Below are 23,491 nucleotides of genomic sequence, written 5' to 3'. Positions count from 1 at the left end.
TGTAACAATCATAATATTGATCAATTATTATCATTCGGTAATACAAATTCATGTTTCTGTCTCTATTTTGTTCAATTTGTAATATCTTTTAATGTGACAAATTACGAAACTGATAAATAATGTAATATTTGTAAGTGGTATTGCAACATTGTGGAATTCAAGAAAGCCGGATTTCAGATCAATTATACCGAATGTACAAGGAGATAGACGATGTTGAATCAGAATTATTAGAATGCCAAAAAGAATGTGCAACTACCGAGATAGAAATATATAATGTGAATCAATTGAAAGATAAGGGGACATATGTATTGGAAAATGTGAAGAGAAGATACAATGACTTAGAGGAAGAATTAAAGGAAGTTCATTGTAATTACTTAAAATGCATTGAGAAGACAAACAATGAGACTATTCAACAGAAAATTGATTCATTAACATTGCAGAGAGATAATTTGAGAAGAGAATTAGAAGAATTAAACAAAGCAGCAGACGAAAATAATAAAAAGATAATGGCAGTGAAAAAAATGATTAAAATTCAAGAGGTATCCTTTATATATATATATTACATCAATATGTTCGATCGAATTTTCATATATATTTTTATTTACAGAAGAAAAATATGGCGCTAATACGAAAATTGAAAAAATTTCAGATAACGCCAGATTTAAATGATAGAGTAAATATGATCCTAACTGATCCCAGACTTACTAAACAAAGATTCTAATTAAAATAAATTCTGTACAAGTTATAAAATATACATATACATTCTTCGTTGTTCATATCTCACAATATCCTTTGTGTAATATTTGTAATACTATTTTATTATCATTAATGCTCCAGTAGTACGAAACATTTTTCTAACCATTCCCTTCTTTTTTTTAATGAATCTATCACATTTACTGACTTATTTAAGGATTGTATCATGCTGTCATTCATGGCCACTATATTTGATCTCTTTTCTGCAATCCTTTTCATTAGAATTGCGTTTTCTTCTTCCATCTCGTTTACTTGTTTTTCCAACAATGCGCTTTCTTCTTTAATTTTCTGCGCATCTAGTGAACGTAAATGTAAGGATACATTACCCGGTGGCCTCCTAAAACGAAACATATTAATGATTAATCATTAATAATAAATTACTGGTCAGATATCGCTAAGAATCCTAGCTTACCAAGTACCTTCGGTCACGGAAGAATTTGCGTCCGATAATTTCGCAACTTTTTCCAATCCCTCCTGCAAGGATCCTTCGTTTAATATATCTTCTAAATCGCCATTCATTTTATCGAGAAGCTCCGAGCACATTGCTTTATGCAACTTTTGCCCCATACTCGGCTTTGTCTTGAGAATTGTAAGAATCGTAAGAGCATCCACGAAAGCATCCTCGCTGAAAGATTTTTAAACGATTTAAATATTTTCATGAAAATCCAGTTGAAAGAGAATGCAAATTTTATTTTGTTTAACTTTATTACATTTTCTTATGAATGTTAATGACTCTTTGTTAGACTCACTTAACATAATTGTAGTTACACATACATAGGAACTATGTAATACTAACTATATGTAACGTAAACAACAATGCATCTTGTTCATATTTTCGTATTTTATTTCGTGATTGATTTAATTAACGTGAGATCGGAATATAACAAATAAAATATGAACACGCGTTGCATGTACAACAACTCGGGCGAGTAATATTCCTTTTATACCAACACCTGGCTAAATAAACGTGAATGAGTACGTTCAATGATCGTTGCGTGCATGTAGAGGTTCTACTATCGCTGGGATCAAATTTTTCTTTGTTTACCGTCCACAAAGGCTCGCGCGATTGAATGGGGGAGAACCAGTATTCGGACGAGCCAATCCAGTTTTATAGTATTATAGTCGAAGCATACAATACTAACCCGTAATCGTTGCACAATTTCCGGAATTTTTTCATGTATTAACGTGATGATTAATGAGAAATCTTTTTCACACAATTATGAAAATGCAAAAACTGCGTGGTTTATCTTTATTAATATTTAATACAATGTAATTTTAAGAAAAATCCAATCGTAAACTAATCATAAACATCTATAAATTAATCTTCAGGGAAATTTACAATTAACGTATGATTTTTAGAATGACGTAACATATATTTTAAATATATTGTAAATTACATTTCTTATTAAAAGTGCAGGAAATTACTAACATAAAAACTACACCTTCGATTCTTCCGCTGATTTACGCGCACTCAATCAGGCCGGGACGGGTGCAATTTGATGTCAATACTACATATTTGCATTAGTCCTGACCTAATTGAATACGCTTCGTGGCATGTTCCTCCATCGTTGAATCTCGATTTCATCACGATTGATCTTCTCTTCGCTTCTATGAGGTCATCGAGAAAAAATGTTATCGTAACTTTTTATATCGTAAAGAGAGAATTACGCAATCGTTAAAAAAAATTATACAAACGATAGAAATAAACTAAAACGACGAAGAATGTAATTGTACAGAGAACACGTTCGTCACTGATTCATTCCAACGTGAAAATAACGGACAGGCAGAGGTACCCGTACGATCCCCACGACACGTACTGTACGAATGATAGAGCCGAACGATGGTGACCACATCAGGGAGGGACCAGGGACCCTTTGTTTCCTCGAACACTTCGTGGAATTCTTCGAAGGTCAACTGGTGTGTTGGGTTTCAAAGAGCGGTAGATTCTAGGAAGCGGGTACCGAAGGAAACTAATTTCAAAAATCGACCCGTCTCGCTCATAGAACCGTCAAACAGCAATGGACAATTGTTGGGCCACGTGAACACCGACAAATTAACATGCGACGTCCAGAGAGGCCAATGACATCGAGTAACACCATCGCTCGTTTGGGTCATTGACGATCCCCCCTTTTCCTCCACCACCTCTTCACTCCTTCTACCGCTGATAAACGAAACATCAAGCTCTCTAAAACGTATTATATACAACAACGTCCTGATCTGCTCCCGCTGGTTATGTGTTCCCTTTGGCTTTCTTAATTAAAGAAGCATTCTTGACCGCAGTTCGTACTTGACACACTTACGTTGGCAGTACTGTTATCGTACAAACGTATATGAGAAAAACATAACCTGAAATTCAATGACAATCTGGCCTAGCCCGGTTTTATACCATACAAATATTCCGTGCTTCATTTATTTTAGCTTAATACATAAATATTATTTATCAGAACATGTCATTTATGATATTTATTATGATATTTATTTCTTATGATATTTATTTCTTAGCTTCATTTTTAAGAATATATTCACAAGCTTAAATATCGTTTCACGCTAACATTGTTTGAATATCTGTATTATCACAGTTGAGTTATTTATGCAATAACCAATGTACATATTATGCAATGTTACTGAAAAAATATTGCGAACATGTATGACTTATTATTATAAAAAAAATCTACAAAGAGATATTGATAAATACAGTAGAGATTTGTTTGAATATTAATTGGAGGCGCATGCGTCTACATATGTATATGTATAAAAGAACCGCGAACCCCAAGCTATGAAAGGCTGCATAACCTCTAAACATTAGATCCTTTCATAAATATAATATTGTAAATAATATATTCTAGATAAATTGTAACAAATATTACTTGTCTATGTGTCTAAATTGACTAAAGTTACATCTTTGTTATCCGAAATAATTTACTTACCTCACTGATTCTGCGATGCGTTTAAAACTGTTTAAAATAGCTAGTCGAAATAAGAAAACATTGTTTGGATGTCCCTGTTCCTGATCCTCCGCCATTCTCGATCGAATTGTGTATAATTACAGAATCTTCGAATTTCAGTAACTGAACACTTCACCGAAAGCTGAATATAACGGTTCTTTCATTCTATAGAGTACGGACCAGTACTTTCGCGTCTCTTGGAACTGTTGGAAATAATTCAAATCGTCTAAAAGTATGTCGAGAACTTTGAAGTAGTTTGGAACGCTACGTATAGATGGCAGTTTTGTGCTTGAAATCATCTTCACTTGAATGTTACCAACATCTCTCTACCAATCAATATGTTTGTGTATGTGATTACTGATATTTAAATTTAGAAGAAAAAGTATTTCTTTCAAGAGAAAAAGGTATAAAATAATTAAACAATTACTGGATAGAGTATTACAGTTAATATTAAACTGCGTGTAATATTTTTCTTTTTAAATATTACTATTAAAGATATAGCATGTTATAATGTTCCAGGAATCAATTTTAGTAACCAATAATAAATCTAAATGTTACTCAACTAAAGTGAAAACTATTTCATGCGAACAAAACGAGCTGTAGGAATGGCAAAAGTCTATGACTAATAAGGACAGAAGTGAAGATATACATACATGTATGTATAAGCAGATATAAGTAACTAACAATTAAAACAGATGCTGCGACGAGCCTCGCAATAACTTACTTAGATCTAATTAACATTCCTCTCAAATTAAACACGTATGTTACTCGAGTATCCTAATCACCTATATCAGTATTAATTAGATCTAACGTCAACTTTAATTAGCATGTCTTCCTTACTAGTGAAATCTACCAAATGATATGTCACGACAGAATTGTTATTTTCGATTTACAAAGATACACACTGATATACTCGGCTAACTAAAATAACAACATTCATTTTTTTTCATTTGTTAAAAACATAAAAATAATTATATCTGATATTTCAGACTCAATATAACCGCAAGTCAGACTCAGATCCTAAACTTGCCATGTAAGAAGCATGATACTAACCGATAGGACCGAAATTCACAATAGGTTCAGATGCTTCGACGACACAGTCGCGCATCGTTCTGAGCTAGTGGTTCGAAGGGCTTGCTCTTATATTCCTTAGCTTCCAAGGCGAACAGGTCGTGAGTCCGGGTGTCGATATACAAACTACCAGACTAGAAATTGGATCATCTAACTCTATAGCTTGGGGCTAATGGTTTTCAGCTTCGTTACATGACTGCACCCCTACCTTCAGAGAATATCGGTGTTACAACCGTTCCGCTATATCTTCAACTTCAAAGGTCAACGTTGACGCTGGAAGAAGAGACGTTCGCTGTTACCGCAGATTCTCAAAGTAGCTCGCATTGAGTCGAACCGATGTGATGCGCCTCCGCTCCATTATGCAATCGGCCTGAACTATATTTTCTTTCCCCGTAGCCGTGAGCCAGCTCACGGAGAGAAGGCTCAGAGCGCTACCGTGGGCACCCATTCACTCGCTCACTCCGGAGACGACCGACCCTCTTCAATCGAGAAAACGGCATCTTCTCGACCAGTCTCGATCACATCGATCGCGATCGAGAAAAATCCCGGATCTAATGATCGCGATACGTTTTCAAATTCCATGGAACAGGATTTCATCCGTGGCGTTCTATAACAAAAGATGGCTTTACCAACGTCCCTTTGTTCTCTCGTTCCTTTTACTATCCTCATTCTAGTCAATTACATCGTTCGTCTTGGTCGTGGCCCGGAGGCAGTTAGGTAGATGGAGAAATGTTTAAATTTTATATGTTGCAGCGAACGCGAAACGATTATCATCACGATGATGCGCTCGGTATCCCGGATGAAAGTACTAGCACGTATTTTAAGAATTCCAATACGCAAGAATCATCCGTCAATTGCGTCAGGCTGCTGCATAGAATTGCGAGAAAATAGTTTGGACGCGACGAACGTGTGTTCATCTACTTTGTCATCCTCCTTGTTATCATCGCTATACCACCCACGTGGTTGCGTCAGAAAGTACCAGAACTATCTAAACCGCAAATATTTCCTTCCTCCGTCGACCTCTGTGGCGTGGCTCTTTCGAAATGGTATCATCATCTATATAGCGAGATTGTAACAAAGCAAGGCTCAGGAGTCGATAGGAGGGAGGCATTATGCGTGCAATCCCTCCTATTCGAGATCATTATTCAATAACGACGTGTGAGCCGCTTCCGCAATTCGCGTTCGTGTCTTATTCTCTTAGAATTCGTACCGAGGAGAAAGTTGATTGGAATTGTCGTCTGATTATTCTGATTACGGGAATAGCATCGTGCCACTGGGGCACGAAATTGTTTCTCTTTACACATGCATATACCACGCTGTGTGCATAACTGCAATTAGCCAATCTATCAAACCTGTACGTTTCTTAATCCATTAAACTGCAACCTCTCCAGATGAACAAACAGTGATATTTCTGTTGCGCAGTGTACATTGAAATCTCAAATAGATAGATGTTGATGGATGTTTCAACGAGACAAAGGTTCCGATATTCTCACTAAACAAGACTGAATGACAATAAGGTCAACCCTTTCCCTAAAAAAAAGATACAAGCGCAACAATAAGGGAAAGGTTAAAAATCTTTTGTTTCTCTTACAAAGTATCACGCAGTAGCACCATATTCGGGTTTTACCGGGAAGATCAGGTGTCTTGGAGAACGATGCAACATTAGATCGCTTATTACTTGACTAGGATCCCGTCTTCTCATGCACAACCTTTTTTGGCGACAGCGCCCACTGTTGGAGTGCAGTTCTCGATGAAGCGTTTCGCCGATGAACCTCACCTCTGGCATAACACGAGCAGCAAGATAGATGAATGCGCGGATAGCGCGCCAAAGGGCTGGGTCTTCTCAAAGCGTATCGGTGTGTTCGGTGACTCGATCCGTTTAGAAAGCATTCTAGTCTTTCCGTGCCCAGGTATACATTGTCTCGAACGTTCGTGGTATCCTATTATCGAGACCCTGGCTCACGATTGCCCCGTTTTTTGCGAGAGCCGCACCCCTGCATCAGCTAATTCGAATGGCTAGCAATCTACCAATCCTATCGATCATCGAATCACGCTGATTTCTGTATTCTGTCCAACGTTCCTGCTCGATTCCCGATATCTTTTTTCAACGGATCAGATCTGAAAGATCCGATGTTCCACGGATCGAATTTGTTACCAGCGATCGGTAGATAAGCGTATTAACCCTCATCCAAGTGTCGGCCGTGCCAGTTACTTGCCTGAAGCGAATTTGAAGAATTTAGTAGTCAACTAAGCGCAACACGGATAGGGTCACTGGGTCTCCTTTGTGTGAAATTTCCTGAGAAACTTAATTCGAGGTCGTAAAGCTGGTGGAGCAAAAGCTGAACAAATAGATGAGAAATGCATGGGAAAGAGCGGCATGATTTATAGTTTTCCGAAGAACTGAGTTTACTTATGCCGCAGTGCCAGTCGCGTTGTCGAACCATCAAAGCAAGTCCGTGAAAGCCACGAGACTATAAATCGATTTTAGAAATTAAAGAGTTTACATAACTACGAAGAGCATTCTGAGATAACTCGTTGGGGGAGTGAGATGGATTACCTCATCGATTCAGGAACTTTCTTTCACAAACGTTTATTATAAGCATCATAGGAAGAAAGTACGACCGATTACGCAAGACATTTCACTCACCCTTAGGCGATACACGTGTAGTAGAGTACATATTCGACACGATGTCAAAGCGATTGTATCGGAAGCATGCAATCTACAGTGTCGACTACTCCTAATCGATTCTCCCATTCGCTCTCTAGATTGGAATTACTTTGCAAATTCGCGCGTGTCTCAGTTTCAGTTCCATGTACAAACGCATTTTTTCTTTCGCGCGATTTTCTTCCCTCTTACGCTGCACTGCGCGGTGTACGCAGAGAGATGAACACATTCTCACGAGTAGCAATCATATCCACTAATACACGTTTCTCACCAATAACGCAACATCAATTAGCGTTTCTATACTGCGGTAATGAAGACTGTCTAGGGAAAGCTTTGTAATTATAAGCTCTGAAAGTAACTTCGTATAAAAGCGATAAAATACATCGTTGATCTATCGTTCGTGAGAAAGATCAAAGGGACCATTCGATAATGAAGTATACAGACAGCACAACAGGTCACTCAGGGGTTAATCGCAGCTGCTGTTCGTGAAGAAACCAAAAATCTCTCCCTGGCAAAGACTAAACCGATCTCCGCGCACATACGTCACTGCAAATCGACCCGGTAAAAGTGAATAGTCTGAAGTCTGAATAAGGAACTAAACTGTTCACGCTGGCCCGCTCCGAGGCAAAATCGAAGCGTCGCGCCGTAGACGAGAGAGGTAAAAGATGGTTATTGGGAAGCGATCACGTCGAGGCGTCTGCCTCAGAACGTGAGTACGGTGACCCGAGGGGAATCGTTAAGCGGAAAGTTACGTGCCGATCGGTAACACTAGAAACGATTTGGAGCGGCCTTTCGTGTATGTACACGCTCTCACATCTATATAAAATTACGTACCATCGGTACGGTTGATGCGCAACGCACCAAGTTGCGCAATGATCGCGCTCCGTTGCAGACCATGCGTTGCTCTCTATAAGCCATCCCGTCTATCGTGGATGATGGTGATGACGTCGCGCGACCCCGTGTACACCGAGCAACGTCGAATACGAAATGACCGATATAATTACAAAGAGGGAACTCACGCATCTTAAATTGTAGTTGGACTTCGCAATCTGCGGCACAAGAAACATCGCCGCGGTCATCTTCATCAAACACCACCACTTTTCGTCTTTCTTTCGTTTAAATGATTGTCTTTTACTAACCATAGTGTACCACCTCGTGGTATATAATCTTTCTTTTTTTACTAGCCACGTCGTTCGTCCCTTCGCTTACCTATACATCTTATACATACCAATCTCGGTTCACTTTCATGTCGACCCGATTAGCCGACCTTCAGGTCCGACGAGAGATGCCCGCCGATCTGTATCACCTGGCTTGCGTAATCACCCCTCATCCCACATCTCTCACCGAGGCTCATCTTGATCCGCCTTCTCCCTCGGTTTCCTTCTACTCTTCGTGCCTCCTAGAACTCTTTCTCCGTCGCTCATTCGTTAACCGAGTTCGCGAACTTCGCCGAGGGACGCGGCACCGGGTGTTCACCAGAGTCGATGCTGTTTCTGAGAGTCTTCCTCTTGGGTGGGAGGAAGACGATCCTCCAGCCTCGGATCGGTATATAAGCGCGGTTGCTTCGACCTGAATCTGCACAGACCAATTATTGCCATCGTTTGGCGATAGAACGTTCCATTGTGCGACCGGTATCATCGGGGAGGTTCGCTTTTCATACAAATCGAACGGTACATCAGCGAGATGAGATCGGTACGAGTCGCATTCGTCTATTTTCTCCCGCGCTAGGTGACACCTACGAACGCTCCGCTTCCGGTTCTCGATTCTCCAAGTCGTGAGTCAGTGATGTCGAGCGTGAATTAGCGATCTATTCGATAAATTTTACCTATATACATCTCTTCACGTAATTCTTTTCAAAATTAAGAAGGAAAAGGCTAATGTATAATTTCGTTCGTACAATTCCCTTTTAATATCGATTAGAGTCGGTGAAATAAGACATAGTGTGCTTAGGAAATCTTTTCAGTGACATTACCTACGAGAAAATCATATTTTATTCCGATTCAAAAATAATTTTGCAAACGTTTCAAGTATTCTAAAGAATTGACTTGCATAGTACCTTCAACGGTTGAAGTTATTGACGACTATTTTAACAGCTCGCTGTCGCGTTGTTGGCCATCGTCGGTACGTGTCACGCCGCCCGACTAGACAATACTTACCTTCCTCCGGGCAATGCAGGCACCGCAGGAGGCGCAGGATTAATACAAGCTCCGAATCGTGGCCACGGTGGTCCAGGTGGTCCTGGGGGACCTGGTAGACCAGGTGGACCAGGCGGACCAGGTGGACCAGGTGGACCGGGTGGACCGGGTGGACCTGGTGCACCAGGAGCATATGGCGGTGGTGGCGGAGGAGGTGGCGCTTTTGGTGGCGGCGGAGGTAGTGGTGCGTTTGGTGGTGGAGGCGGAGGTGCCTACGGAGGACGTAAGTATTATTTCTTCATTTTATTTTCCAACTTATAACGTAGAAAAGATAGAAATATTATGTAGAAATAATAACATAAAACTTTAGTAGAGCATTCAACAATAGATCAAATATTTGATAATATTTGATAATAATACGCGATAATTAAATCCAGTGAAATCGAGCGTATCGTACAATCGATTCTTGGATATGATCGAAATAATCAATTGCAGCAATCTTTTAATTTGTTTGCATGTAGTTTTCGAATACGTCCTTCCTCGTGTTTGCCAATTATCGTAGTTTTCTCTTCAATACTTCAAAGATGGTTTTCGATAAAGCGGACAGAATTATTGATCTTCCCATAATGAATTACCGTACTTTGCGCGAATACTGCGACTAAATTGCAGCTTATAATACTGTAATAATATAGTTAGTATCCCATGTTAGGCTTTAATGTCCCCTTACATGATGATATTAAGTTTTATTGAAAACATCATCGCCTCCTTATAGATGACTTTTCGAATTAAATCATCGCCGTAACTTTTTATTATCTAATCCTAATATCAGGTTACCGAGTGAAAGGCAATAATAATGATTCCATGCCTTTTACGAAAAGATATTGCAATTACAGTCATTGAGTCAATACCATATTTGATCATATGAAATCATCGAAATAATAATACAAAGCATATAAGCAGCAAGTACCCTACTGTTATTTATCAGTAAAATTTTTACTTTGCATAAGTAAGAAGCTCGAAGCTTTCGAGTTCTCTTATTTTCTTCTTTCTCGTGTCTCATCATTGATCTATGTAGGAGTACAACTTTTTATTCTGGCGCATTACGCAACCAAGAGAAAACATGTACTTAACCAGAGTACTCGTTCAACACGTACCCTGGTGCTATATATTGTTTTTTTTTTCTCGTTAGTCCCGACTAAGACTATTACGTCTCGTCAGCGCAAACATTTCACACATCATTAAAATCATTATGGCCATAAAACTCGCGGAGAAAAACTTGTTGTAGCCGGAGAAAAAGTTAGACATAACAAATTACTCAATCACAGAAGGAATCACCGAAACGTTTATCATAGTTCGTTTCGGTAACACGCGCGTAGAGAAAATCACTTGGATTATCGTGGAACAGTTGTGTCACGTTACATCAGACATACATTAGAAAAGGTAGAGAACCAAGAAGAGAGAGAAATCGCGCGCTATGAGAGACAGTTGGTTGGTCGGAGTTGCATCAAAATATGTAAAGTATGTCGTGAAACCGGGGCTCGTGTCACGGGGACGAAAGAAAAGTGAAAATCACGGTACTACGCGAAACGTCTAATCACTTTATCCCCCGAGGCGCTCCTTTAATGAAGACACACCAGCACGGTCTTAGTAACAGCGCTCTCGAATCTACGTATGATTTGACGGTGAGAATTCTTGCTGGATTGCGAAAATAAGAACACCAAAGCGTCTCGTGTGTGTCTCCTTTAGTACAACGCGTTGTCGCGACCGACCAAGTAATTAGGCCCCATTCAGTTACGAATTAATCTCGAGTGCGTTCGCGGATTTCACCTGATATGGCGCAACCCGGTGGATTGCGCGGATACAGTGATCGATAAAAAGTCGATTATACGCGGCAGAACAGAAGATGTGTTCTGTTCGAATCGCTTAAAATTCTGGCTAGCTTCTTGCTAGCTTTTTTTTGTATTCGATGTACGACCGGTCGATTATCAACTTTCTCAGGGCTGTTTAAAAGTCAGTTGCATAGAAAGGGTACTCGAGTCGATCAAAGTCTGTGGCAATTCAGGTACTTTTATAACGGTAAAGACTTTACACAAGTTAAATTACTTATGCGATATTTTCGAACATTTGTTTCAATTTATGCTTTAGCCGGTGGAGGCGGTGGTGGGCCAAGAGGAGGACCTGGAGGAGGCCAAGAGATACCTATCGTCTCGTTCAACAATCAGAATGGCGGTGATGGCAACTACCAATTCAGCTACGAAACAGGAAATGGTATCAGTGCGCAAGAAACGGGTCACCAGCAAGGTGAGATCAGGGCCATTCTTATTTCTCAACAGCGATATCCCTCGTGTTCCTTTTCTTCGCGGTTCGTCGCTATCATTTCTCACTGTTATGAATATTCCTATCCATCATCGTGTTCGGCCTCGAATCGTTCCGTTTACAATGGAACCGAACCGATGAACGCAATAGCACTGCAACTCCTAAAATGTGACTTCCATCTAACTTGTTCTCGGATCTTTACCTACCGCCAGTATTTTACTTGCAAAATAGAGATTTTCAAAATTGATAATATTTCGACATCTTTATGGAAGTTGTAAGTTCTTGGATGTTGTAAAACGTTAAGAAGATTCTGAAGAGATCGTACGGAAAAACCACAGGTATCTAAGTAATCACATGTCCTAATTTCGGCCAATTCAATTCGCGATGAGTGATTACCGAACAATGATCATTTCTAACAAGCTAGAAAGCCGCAAAAATACTCGATACGTGGTGCAATCCCGCCGAGCACCTGTTGCGTCAAGTATTCACGTGTTGTCTCGCTTTTCTAGGTAACGCGGAAGCGGTGAGCGGATCATACTCGTACACCGGACCTGATGGTGTACAGTATAGCATCAGCTACACCGCGGATGAAGAAGGTTTCCATCCCCAAGGCGCACATTTACCAACACCACCTCCAATTCCACCAGAAATTCAACGAGGCGTCGAGTTAGCACTCGCGGCTGAGGCCAGAGGCGAAAATCAAGATACTTCCGGTGGTGGCGGTGGCGGTAATGGTGGCGGAGCCGGATATCCTTCAGGGGGTGGATACAGTGAGTTTCATCGATGATATCTTGTTTCGTGAATCTCTGAGTAGACGTTAGAACTATCTGAAGAAAGAAATTTAGAAAGAAAGCACTTTTTTATCATCGTGATAATTTAATTACTAAAATAATTTTGCGTATTTGTTTTGATTAAATTGATTTCTTTTTATTAATAGACGGAGGCGGTGGAGGTGGTGGTGGTGGCGCCGGCCGAGGAGGTGGCGGCGGTGGTGGACCTTATCAGGGTCCAAACTCGTACCAAACAAGCTCGGGCGGATACCATTATTAGACGACACCGCACAAGTCATTACGTATTACACGATCAATCTTGTTCCATTACAGTAATATCATTTAAAGGCGGACGTATGTACATAAGAATATATCGTTTATGTAACTTTCTTATTTATATAAAATGTGAGAACCTTATTTACGATGTTCTTTCTTTTTTCCTATATTAATATTCGAACTTTTCACTTTCCTTTTGACAATGTTGTCATCGGCTCCTGTTCACGGGAAATATAATATTTATTCGACTTTTTAAGTAATATTTATTGATATAAATAAATATTATATTTCAAATTATAATAATTGCAATGAATAAATTACAATAATTTCAGCACAAGTCTTTAAAAATAAAGTATTCTTTTGTGATTCAAACGTACATCTTGAAATAAATAACTTAATTAACATTTGCTATGTGTTTAAGATTCACAAACTACAACGTAAAACCATGTATTAGAAAAAAATTAGATACATTTACATTTATTTAACTGAAAAACTTGCTAAAATATCTGGCGGTATTTATACATTAGTGGTCTGAGTAGTGGAATCCACAGTAGGCGCTTTTGTCAATTCAGTTCCTCTAGCGAACTGAATGAAAAGTTGTTCTAATGTAGCTGACAAAACAGCATAATCATCGATACAACTATATTGCGCTTTTAAATCATTCATTGTATTATACATCTTCTCCCATGTCGTTTTAATATCACTCACATGATACGCGATAAGCCCCTGCGAATTGGAACATGAAATCAGTGAAGACTATACAGAAATATATTTACAAATCTTCCACATTAGTTCAGAATTATTACCAAATTCTCATCCCTCAGTTCACACGTTAGAGAAGATTCTATAATACTTTTTATACTGCTGACATCATCGTCCGTTCGGCTCGGACTTAATTTAACGTGAATATCGTAACCAGCGCCGAATCGTTGCTTCAATTCCTGACTTGCACCGACGCAAACCAATTGACCTTTCACCATAATGACTAGTCTGTTGCACAAAGCTTCACATTCTTCCATGCTATTACGGATATTTTTTTATGCAAATATGGTTATATAATAATTTTAAGTAACATGCATTATCGAGTTGGATAAAGTACCTGTGAGAAGTGAGTATAATAGCTTGTCCCATTGTTTGGCAGGTCTGGAGTATATTCCAGAGCGATCTTCTAGCTGCTGGATCGACTCCCGTAGTTGGTTCATCCAAAAGAACAAGAGTTGGATTTCCAATAAGTGCCATAGCAATGTTCAATCGTCGCTTATTTCCTCCGCTATAAGTACCGCTCGGTTGATGCATACAAGAATTTAAATCTAATATGACAAACACAATTGTAAATCTGCACAATGACTACTCGAAGTAAATTCAAAAAGCAGATAAGTCTTACTAAGTCTATTAATCCATTTGTTAACTTCTAAATCCACTTTCGCTCTGGGAATACCGCGAAGCAATGCAAAAAGTCGCAAATGATCGAATGAATTCAAAGAATCGAGCAATGCATCAGTTTGTGGACAATATCCCATTTGAGCAAGATACTATGTGAAAAATGCATATATAATATATAATAAAAATAGCAAAACTGGGAGGAATGCAAAAGAAATGATATATTACGTTTTTTCTATCAGTATGAATTTCTGATTTTCCTAAGTACATAGTTCCACTGTTTGGTATTTCTTCACCGGTCAACATTCTAAATGTGGTGCTCTTCCCAGCGCCATTAACGCCAAGCAATCCAAAGCATTCTCGTTGCTTCACACGGAAACTAATTTCCTGTACTGCCATCAACTTTCCGTAATATTTACTTAATTCATAAACTAAGAACAGGCTATCGTTGTTATTTGGGCTTTCTATGCAATTATTTTCGATAGTAGGAACTGTTTTAGTTGGTTCCTCGTTCATTTTCTTCGATGCACCTATCGATATAGTATAAATTTTCATTCAATTTCTCATCTCCATTTCTCTAAAAAAATATTCGTAAAATACTATACCACGGTTTTGTAATTTTCTGATTTCTATTGCCACTGCATGCTTTTCCTTTTTCACTTGATCATCTTGTATATTGCATGGATCTCTTAAATTTTGACAGAATATTTTAGCATAGAATTTATGAGGTAATCGTTCCTCTAAAATAATAAGTATAGCAAAATACATTAACGGAGTGAGAGATAGGTATATAATGCAATTTTTTAAACTCATTTTAAAATCATAATCAGAAAAGTAAGAAAGCTGGTTCTTGCATACTCCATCCGCACAGTCCAAACCTAAGGAAGACTTCAATTATATTACATATCATTAACTTAAAAATTTTATTAAAATAATTAATACATTCGTACCACAACAAATATCCGGAATACCCATGCAAACTACCTCTTGCAGTCGATTTGGTAATCGACGACATCTCGCATTTTGCAGAGCTATGATGAAAAAAGATAATTGACCATTAAATAGGCTTATGTGAGGCATCAGATAAAATATTCCTTTTTGGATAGAGTAAAGAATTTTCAACCATGAAAAAGTACCAAGCACTTCCTGAAGGAGATAATGTAATAAAACTAGAATATTAAAAAAAAATATATTAGCTTGCTCATTTCGTATTTTTCATTTCTTTACCATTCCATAGTGCAGTATAACTTACCCAATCCAATTGGTACAGTAGATAAAATAGTTACTACAGTATTTCTCGATTTATTTATAAAACTGAAGATATACGATATAAATAAAGAATTTATGCCAAAAAGCAATAGCAATAATATCATTATCACTAAAAAAAAAACAACAACAATATTATAAGATTCAATTCTTAGCACATGTAATAATTCTTAATATTGTATTATCTTACATATTTCTATCTTGTAGTATAATCGTATATCCAAAATAACATCCATAATATAAGATCCTATTATGATAATAAATATGGATACTGTAAGAACTAATAAATCGAAAGTAAACATAGTAAGCCAGTATGAAAAAGAGCTAATTCCCGTCATTCTCTGGAGTTGCTTTATTTTGCTTTCCATTTCCTGGAAAGGATGAACGATGAAAAGTGCAACAGTTGGAAAGAAGAAAGAACAAAAGACCAATACTCTCGTTAGAGAATCGGTTTCTATCATGTATAGTGGTGTTGCAGATAAAGCACTTGGTAATTTCTGACTTGAAACACGAATAGAATATTCATCGCCAGCCACAGCTTTGATTAGCGCATTTGATAATAAATTTATAGTTAAGGGCATGCTATGAATTGCAATTCCAGAATAAAAACCATTAGCAAATAGGACATCATCAGAAATATTAAATTCTGCAGAGACAATGTAATTATTACGATACTCTTTAATATTTTCGACCGCCCTACCCAATAGGGCTTCTGTAACGCTTGTATTTTGTTCTACCTCTTCGGCAAATCCACCAAAATATTTGATTAAATTTGCGTATATCGTGCCAGTAGTTTCGTTTTTGGAAGAATACAGAACTTTTGGATGTCTATATATATTAAGTTCTAACGGAAATATATTTGTTGAATCAGTAGGTGTATCATAACTTAAACCCATTAACACGACAGACAAAAGTGGCAAAAACAATATTAATAATGTGTTACTCAAATTTTTTTTAGTGTACGTCAATTTCTTGTGATATAATGCTAAAATTGATTGCATACATAAACTCCATCCTTCTACCTTTTGTGATGGAGGACAGAACAATTCGTTTAAATGTTTTCCATTGTCCTCATTTTTAATTACTTTTAAGAATACTTCTTCCAATGTGATGAGTGATACGCTAATCCCTGTAACTCCCAGATTTCTTTTCTGGCCTTCAACTTTATCCAAAGATTGCGGTAAAGTTTCAGTGTTCGGTACGCTTAAAACGATCTTTTCACTATCAACGCTTATTTGTTGCGTCCTTGGATCAAATTGATTTATAACTTTATCTGGACTGCACCATGATTTTGTTGACAAAGTAACTTCCATATGGCCGTAGCCATACTGTTTCTTCAAAAACATCGATGTACCATAACATTTTAATCGTCCTCCATGTACAATGGCGATTCGATCTCCAAGTATGTCAGCCTCTTCCATATTATGTGTACTGATCAAAATCGTTTTCTTCCCTCTTATTTTTAATATAATATCCCATATATCTCTTCTAGTTTCAGGATCCATTCCCGACGTTGGTTCATCTAAAATTATAGTACTAGCATCACCAATAAGAGCCATCCCAAGACACAATCTCCTTTTTTGTCCTCCAGACAACGTGCTTGGGAGAACATCTTTTTTTTCATGCAGTTTTAACTTCTCAAGTAAGACATTAATATTTTGTTTGATTTCTTTCCTCTTTTTATTTACACCTTTCAGCTAAAACGCACATACACACTCTTCAGTTTTTAAAAATTGTTTCTTACACTTACAATGTTACTTAATTTCAACTATACTTACTAGACCAAAAAATTCTAATTGCTCAAATACACTCAAATCGGGAAAAACCATATTTTCTTGAGGGCATAAACCCAAATCATTTCTAATAGATTGCAAGTTTTTTACTATGTTTTGACCATTTATAAGAACTTTTCCTTCGGTTGCACTTATTACACCTATTATAAAATAGTTGATTCAAAGAAATTAAATAAACACATTCAATACGAAAGTAAGTGAATTTTTACCTGTCAAAATAGACATGAGTGTAGTTTTCCCTGCCCCATTGTGTCCCAGTAAAGCAGTTATTTGTCCTTTATATAAATCCATTGAAATTCCCTTTAAAGCTTGGACTTTCTGTGATAGAATAATTATTATTAATCCAATCTAATTAGAGACAATAATAATAATTTATCAACTAAATTTAATAAGTTAGAAAACTTACTGATTTTCGTAAACAAATACTTTTATATGTTTTTTTAAGATTACGAATTTGAATTCCAGGAATAAGTACACCATTTACAACTGGTTCAAAATTTTCATTGTCTATACTTCCATAATCAAAATCTTCTATATCGTCATCAAAAGTTACTTTATTTTTCTTTAAATACTAGAAAATGTATTGTTATCATACATATATTCAATGCATCTCAAGAACAATTCTAATTATTCTAACAAAATAAAAATTTACCTTCAAAAAGTAAAGTGGGTCGTTACGAACCCCATATTTTCCTGGGTGTATGGCATTAATATATATAGTAAGAATAAAATGTAAGAAAGCACCTATAATTGAGAAGATAAGTATAAATCCGATGCAACCAGTAGTATTATATTGCGTGTTTCCAACAACAAACATGTTTGACCATTGAATACCAGTTACTAAAAATTGCACATAATTAATATTTAGAAAATTGCAAGGCATTAAAAAATATTAAAAGTATTTTACACACATTGAGTCTCATATCCATTTACTTCTTCAAGGAATCTATATAGTAATATATTTGGGAACAATATTCCCAAATATGGTATTATTGAAAAGAATTCTTGCCTTATCAAATTTCCATGTAGTGAAAAAGAAGCAGTATAAATAATTGTTAATGTTATTATCACAAAACGTGCTAAAAAAGATCCATTATATATTATAGTTATTTTTCATTTTTTTTTTATTTAATATTTCTTCTAAAACAACTTACGTTTTGAAAAATATGCAGCAATATGCATACCAAATGATATTAAATGACCTACATGCATTGTAAGTATTAGCCAAAATATGAAAGTATTACTATAATATAGGTATGGATCAACTTTCCCAGAAAATGTATTCTTAAATAATATTATCGTTGGTACTATATAAAAAATACTGAATACAATGCCAGTGACCAACCAACTTAATAAATTCTGATATTCTTTCACCCCATTCATTGCCATCAGAACATTTACGCCAATGTACTTTTCCTTTGTTGCATAGTTTATTTCTACACAAAGTGGAATTAAGAAAGCAATGAGTGCAAACGTACATATCACCAGTCTTAATATTGTATCAGATTCATCTATTTTAATATAAGGTGGATAAGGCATTCTTTGTATTGATACCTAAAATGAATAGAACAAATAATGTAAGGTATTGATAGTGCTGATTACTTAATATTATACACATGTAATACCTTCCAATCCATTGAAGAATGTGATACTGTGCGATCTATCAAAGCTTCATCAACACACATTTGTAATGGTACAAATGGTATGGCATTTACATATAGAGCACGTGGATCATATGCAGGTTGATCAAACATATTTTGAAATAATACATTTGGAATTTTGAAAGAATGTCTGATTTTGTACTTTATATCAGTCGTATTATATTGCTCAAACACAAGTCCTAATACTTCCACACTAGGAGATTTGGCTTGTAATGTTGTGTAAGCATTGATCATATCATCTTCAGTTAAAAAACCAACTACATTTTCATATGAGAGTGTCATACATATTCTTACATCTTGCAAAATACTTTCTGTGTATGTATTGTGTGGTACATAATATAAAAATGTGTAATCTCTGTTTATTACTGCTAACTGTTCTTTATTTTCTATAGGATAATATGTACTTCCATTGATTACACGAGGTGGTTGTACACTAAAATCCCTGACAGCTTGTATCAATACAAATAAAGCAATAGGTACCGAACATTGTAAAATTATTGTTTTCCAATGTCTCTTCCTAACTATTAAATTTTTATATAAAAGCAAGCCAAAATTTCTGATGTCATTTCCCATTTTTAAATGTTAAATATCTATATTTTTTTAAAGATCTTTTATTTTAAATCAATCAATGACATAGTGCATATGCTTCGCACACATAATCGGATGAGTTATAGAATGTCATTGAAAGTTCATAAAAGTATCATAAATAAACTATCAGGATTGATGTATGAATCAGCATGTATACTAACAGAATACAACATGCTTTGCTATGTAACCTTGACTATGACGTTATTAAATAATGTTTTTTAAATACATATTTGGATAGATTTTTCTTTAATTTTTTACCAGAATTTTTTAAAGCTTAACTTCTTTATTTTTCTTTGGTAAGGTTGTCATAGTAATTGTATCTGAAAAGAATGACTATTATTACAAAATGACAATAATATCAATAATGATAAAGTAACATTAAGATGAAAGAGTAGTAATATTAAGAAAAAATAATATTAAGAACAATAAAATCAATCAAAAAAACACAATGCATGTTACGATATTATTTGAAGAATCATGAAATCAATCCAACAATAAAATGCATTTTATGATAATTGTTTATAGAATCATTTTAAACATTATAAAATTTTAATTTAAAATTAAATCATCTTTTGATGAGATAGAAATATATGTATCTATTCAATGGAAAGAATTGTATATAATAAATACCTTCCATGTCTCCAAAATGCTTTCCATTAAATCTAGAGTAAATACTTTATAAAAATAGTAGTATCACTTTAAGCACTTTTACATATTACATATTTTTGTTAAGAATACGTTAACATAAGGAAACACAGTAATGTCACACACGAAATGCAGTGACATGTCATTCATACATATGTATAAGTTACGGCGCTACTTACGTTTAGAGTAGTCCATAGTTCCGCCACCAGATAATGCTTGCATATAGCATATTATCTTGTAAGATACAAAATAACGAATAAGTAACTGGCGTTGTTCTACACTTATGGTAGGATTCATGAAGATATGTAAGAGAAAAAACAGCCCTAAGGAACAGATATGCTGTCGTCAGATTATGACGTACGTAATGCTGTTACGCATAGTGAACTGTGTTTCTGGTATCGCAAAATCAAAACAGATGCATCTGGCTATTAGCCAATGAATTATTGAGCGAGAGACACTTGAACATTGATTCACAAAAGACGTAAGTACGTTCGAATTTCTGTGCACAGTATGTATGCGTATAATTTTTTCGTTTATTTTAATTTACAATTTAAAATGTGATATCACGATAAGATTAAAGATGCAATAGGCTATTCGTTTTTGACGTTAACTCCTATTTAAGTAGTAAATAATTCGTGTATAAAATGAGATAAGTAATTTAGGGAATTACGAAATACTTTTATTGAAATTTTTCTTGTTTAACGTACAACTTTCCGCAAGGTTAGATATCATGTACATATGTGCTTATAACGAATATTTTATCCCGCGCATAAATATATGAGACGCAGTTTATTTCGGTATTAAAATACATTATTTTAACAAATTTATGTATTTAAATAATGAAAATGTAACAAGATATTCTTACTAAAAATATTAAATTCTTTTTAACTTCTGTTTGCTACTAAAAAATTGTTAATTATTTATTATGTAGTTTGCATGTTTTTTTCTTTTCCTTTCTTTTTTTTTTTAATAGACAATGCCATGGATTGCTGTTATTCCAGCAGAGATGGAAGTTCTACGACTGAGAAAGAGCTTTCGAACATCTGTAGTCCAGAGATGTTCGATAGCGATGATGAAGATGATAAAAAGAATAATGAACCACTATCAAATGAAGTACCAATAGTAGCTAGTCCTAAAAAACCTTCCCAAGCTGATTTAGTTGCAAACTCTGATAACAATTTATTAGCCAAAATTAATAAACTCTTAAGTGGTGTACCGCCACCACCTAAACTTACAATTTGTAGAACAGATTGTTCAGAATTATTATTACGTATTTATGAAAATCAACATTTATTTTGGACACCATGTGTGCTACCAGAAAAATGTATAAAACAAAAGTTAAATAAGGAATCCCCAGAACAGCAAAAAGAAAATATTAGTACAAATAATTATCAGCGTACCAAAAGCACATCTAGAAATTTAAGTACTGCTTTTGATGCTTGTGATCCACAATATCAAAGTAATATTAGTAATAATATAGATACAGTAGATTTAAAGAATACTTGCAGTGATAATTTTAGAATAAAGAAAGTAGTTCCTAATAATGAAAAAAGCATTATCAATGCTAGTGCAAGTGGAACAAAATTGTTAAATCCTGAGCAGCTACAAGTAAATGTAACTGAGAACAAAATAAAAGATGAGTCTTTCATTGCTGCACCAAAACCATCATTACTCTATTACACTGTCAATGAGAAAGAAGTTGCCACTTTGTCATGGCCTGAAGCATATCAACATAAATTTCATGGAATACAGTGAGTGCATTAATATGCTTTTTACTTAAGTTTATAGCATACAGTATTTATGGGAAGGTATTTAATACTAGTTTTGATTTTAGTTATAACAGAAATAAAGCAGTTGAGGAATTTGAAGGCCTTACATCAAAATTATGTAATAGATATATAGGTGCTGAAACTCAGTCTACATGTACTGTATGGTTTTCTAAACCAGCACCAGGAAGTGCCAAAAAACGAAATCATTTAGCTAAACACAATAATGGGCAAAGTCCAACAAAAAGATTAAGTCATTTGACGAGAAGACGAAAAATATTTTCCAGTGCGAATTTACAAGGCCTGGCGCTTAACAATAAAAGACTTGTAGTATTAAATATTAAGTATGTATTAAACATGAAACATATTTCAGAAAAATTTTATTAATTTAAAATATAAAATTATTATTCTTTTTTTAATATAGGAAACCAACAGTTAAAAAAGGCAAAAGTCCACGGGGTAAGAGTCCACGTGGTAAAAGTCCGAGGCGAACTCCCAGGAGTTCAACAAAGAAAAAGGTAGCTCGACGGCTCGTTTTAGATGGACCTAGTCCGTTAAAGTCCAAAATTGAAATGTCTAAACGGGCGCTATTTCAAAGTCCTCCTCCTGACCGAGCTGGTCCAAGCAAGTTGCTTACAACTGGGTCAAATCCTCAAAGCATTAAACGTGCACTATTTACACAAAACACAAAGGAGAATGATTCAGAGAAAAGTCAGAAGGCAGCTATTGAACCAGAATCAAGGAAGAGGAAAAGCGAAGAAGAATTGGAAGGACCACAATGCAAATGGATAAAAAGTTTATCTTTCGACGGCTCGCACGAATTGCATAATACTACTACTATGCCTTCGTGGGAGAGACACTCATCTAGTGATATAATTGAAAAAAGCAAGTCCTTGAATGAAGGAAAATGTGAACTTAGTGACACTCATAGAAAGGTATCTTTTTCTAAGCACTTTAAAGCATGTTCAAACAATTGTTTTTTATTATATAATATAATGTAACTACGTGTGTTTAGAAATTATTATGGGCGGTAGCGGAGGCTTTACGAGATAAGGGAATAGGTATGACTCATCCACAATTTAAACAGTATGCTACAAACTTAGCGCGAACCATTAAAAAACTTATGCCTGATCTCGAGAACAAGAATATTCCTCGCAAACCAGGGAGTACAAGTGATCGTATGTTAAAATTAGCAAAATATCACGTTTTGTTTGTAATTGATGCAAGAACAGCTGATTGACAATACTCATTGATCTATAAAAAAAAAATTGACCTAACTTTGCATAAAGTATATTATTTATCACAGAAATATCAATGATCAAACATTGGTGTTTGTATATCGAGGTAGCATATGTATGAACAATGGATTTTATTTATCTGAATATAGTGAGATATTATATTGAAATGTATTATAACAAATCGCATGAAATATTAATGCGTGAACGTGTGACTGTTAGAACT

At 35.8% G+C, this 23,491-nt stretch overlaps 5 protein-coding genes across 8 annotated transcripts; 3 read left to right on the top strand and 2 right to left on the bottom strand.

The window, feature by feature from the left end:
• Positions 1-191: 191 nt before the first annotated feature.
• Positions 192-721, top strand: LOC138183252 (uncharacterized). The gene is made up of 2 exons (XM_069119925.1): positions 192-539; positions 608-721. The coding sequence occupies exons 1-2, from the start codon at positions 192-194 to the stop codon at positions 719-721; spliced, it is 462 nt and encodes a 153-aa protein (XP_068976026.1).
• On the bottom strand, positions 339-3,939 carry LOC138183094 (polyamine-modulated factor 1). The gene is made up of 3 exons (XM_069119655.1): positions 3,681-3,939; positions 1,166-1,378; positions 339-1,090 (listed from the first exon to the last, which is right to left on the bottom strand). Exons 1-3 carry the CDS (start codon positions 3,773-3,775, stop codon positions 826-828), a joined length of 573 nt encoding a protein of 190 aa, XP_068975756.1. The 5' UTR covers positions 3,776-3,939; the 3' UTR covers positions 339-825.
• A 5,094-nt stretch (positions 3,940-9,033) lies between these two features.
• Positions 9,034-13,001, top strand: LOC138183093 (pupal cuticle protein 20). The gene is made up of 5 exons (XM_069119653.1): positions 9,034-9,126; positions 9,528-9,852; positions 11,715-11,870; positions 12,395-12,655; positions 12,823-13,001. The coding sequence occupies exons 1-5, from the start codon at positions 9,118-9,120 to the stop codon at positions 12,933-12,935; spliced, it is 864 nt and encodes a 287-aa protein (XP_068975754.1). The 5' UTR covers positions 9,034-9,117; the 3' UTR covers positions 12,936-13,001.
• Positions 13,002-13,362: 361 nt separating this feature from the next.
• LOC138183083 (phospholipid-transporting ATPase ABCA3) lies at positions 13,363-20,446 on the bottom strand. Its single transcript, XM_069119621.1, has 17 exons — positions 20,250-20,446; positions 18,996-19,939; positions 18,525-18,924; positions 18,282-18,449; positions 18,023-18,210; positions 17,777-17,941; positions 17,580-17,688; positions 17,356-17,510; positions 15,768-17,274; positions 15,564-15,689; positions 15,262-15,480; positions 14,917-15,189; positions 14,540-14,841; positions 14,316-14,463; positions 14,031-14,241; positions 13,738-13,951; positions 13,363-13,657 (listed from the first exon to the last, which is right to left on the bottom strand). The coding sequence occupies exons 2-17, from the start codon at positions 19,602-19,604 to the stop codon at positions 13,448-13,450; spliced, it is 5,004 nt and encodes a 1,667-aa protein (XP_068975722.1). The 5' UTR covers positions 19,605-19,939; positions 20,250-20,446; the 3' UTR covers positions 13,363-13,447.
• Positions 20,447-20,520: 74 nt separating this feature from the next.
• mi (cyclin E-interacting protein minus) lies at positions 20,521-23,284 on the top strand. 4 transcript variants are annotated; one of them, XM_069119632.1, is made up of 5 exons: positions 20,521-20,745; positions 21,269-22,015; positions 22,099-22,374; positions 22,455-22,965; positions 23,046-23,284. In XM_069119632.1, the coding sequence occupies exons 2-5, from the start codon at positions 21,321-21,323 to the stop codon at positions 23,268-23,270; spliced, it is 1,707 nt and encodes a 568-aa protein (XP_068975733.1). In that variant the 5' UTR covers positions 20,521-20,745; positions 21,269-21,320; the 3' UTR covers positions 23,271-23,284. The 4 variants fall into 4 exon arrangements, with proteins under 4 accessions (XP_068975733.1, XP_068975729.1, XP_068975730.1 ...); XM_069119628.1 differs by having other exon boundaries at positions 21,238-22,015; XM_069119629.1 differs by having other exon boundaries at positions 20,521-20,749; positions 21,238-22,015.
• The last annotated feature ends 207 nt before the right edge of the window (positions 23,285-23,491 follow it).

Source organism: Bombus flavifrons, chromosome 9, assembly GCF_040668555.2.
Source record: "Bombus flavifrons isolate JBK064 chromosome 9, iyBomFlav1_principal, whole genome shotgun sequence".
Classification (NCBI taxonomy): domain Eukaryota; kingdom Metazoa; phylum Arthropoda; class Insecta; order Hymenoptera; family Apidae; genus Bombus; species Bombus flavifrons.
This window is presented reverse-complemented; position numbering and strand designations above follow the sequence as displayed.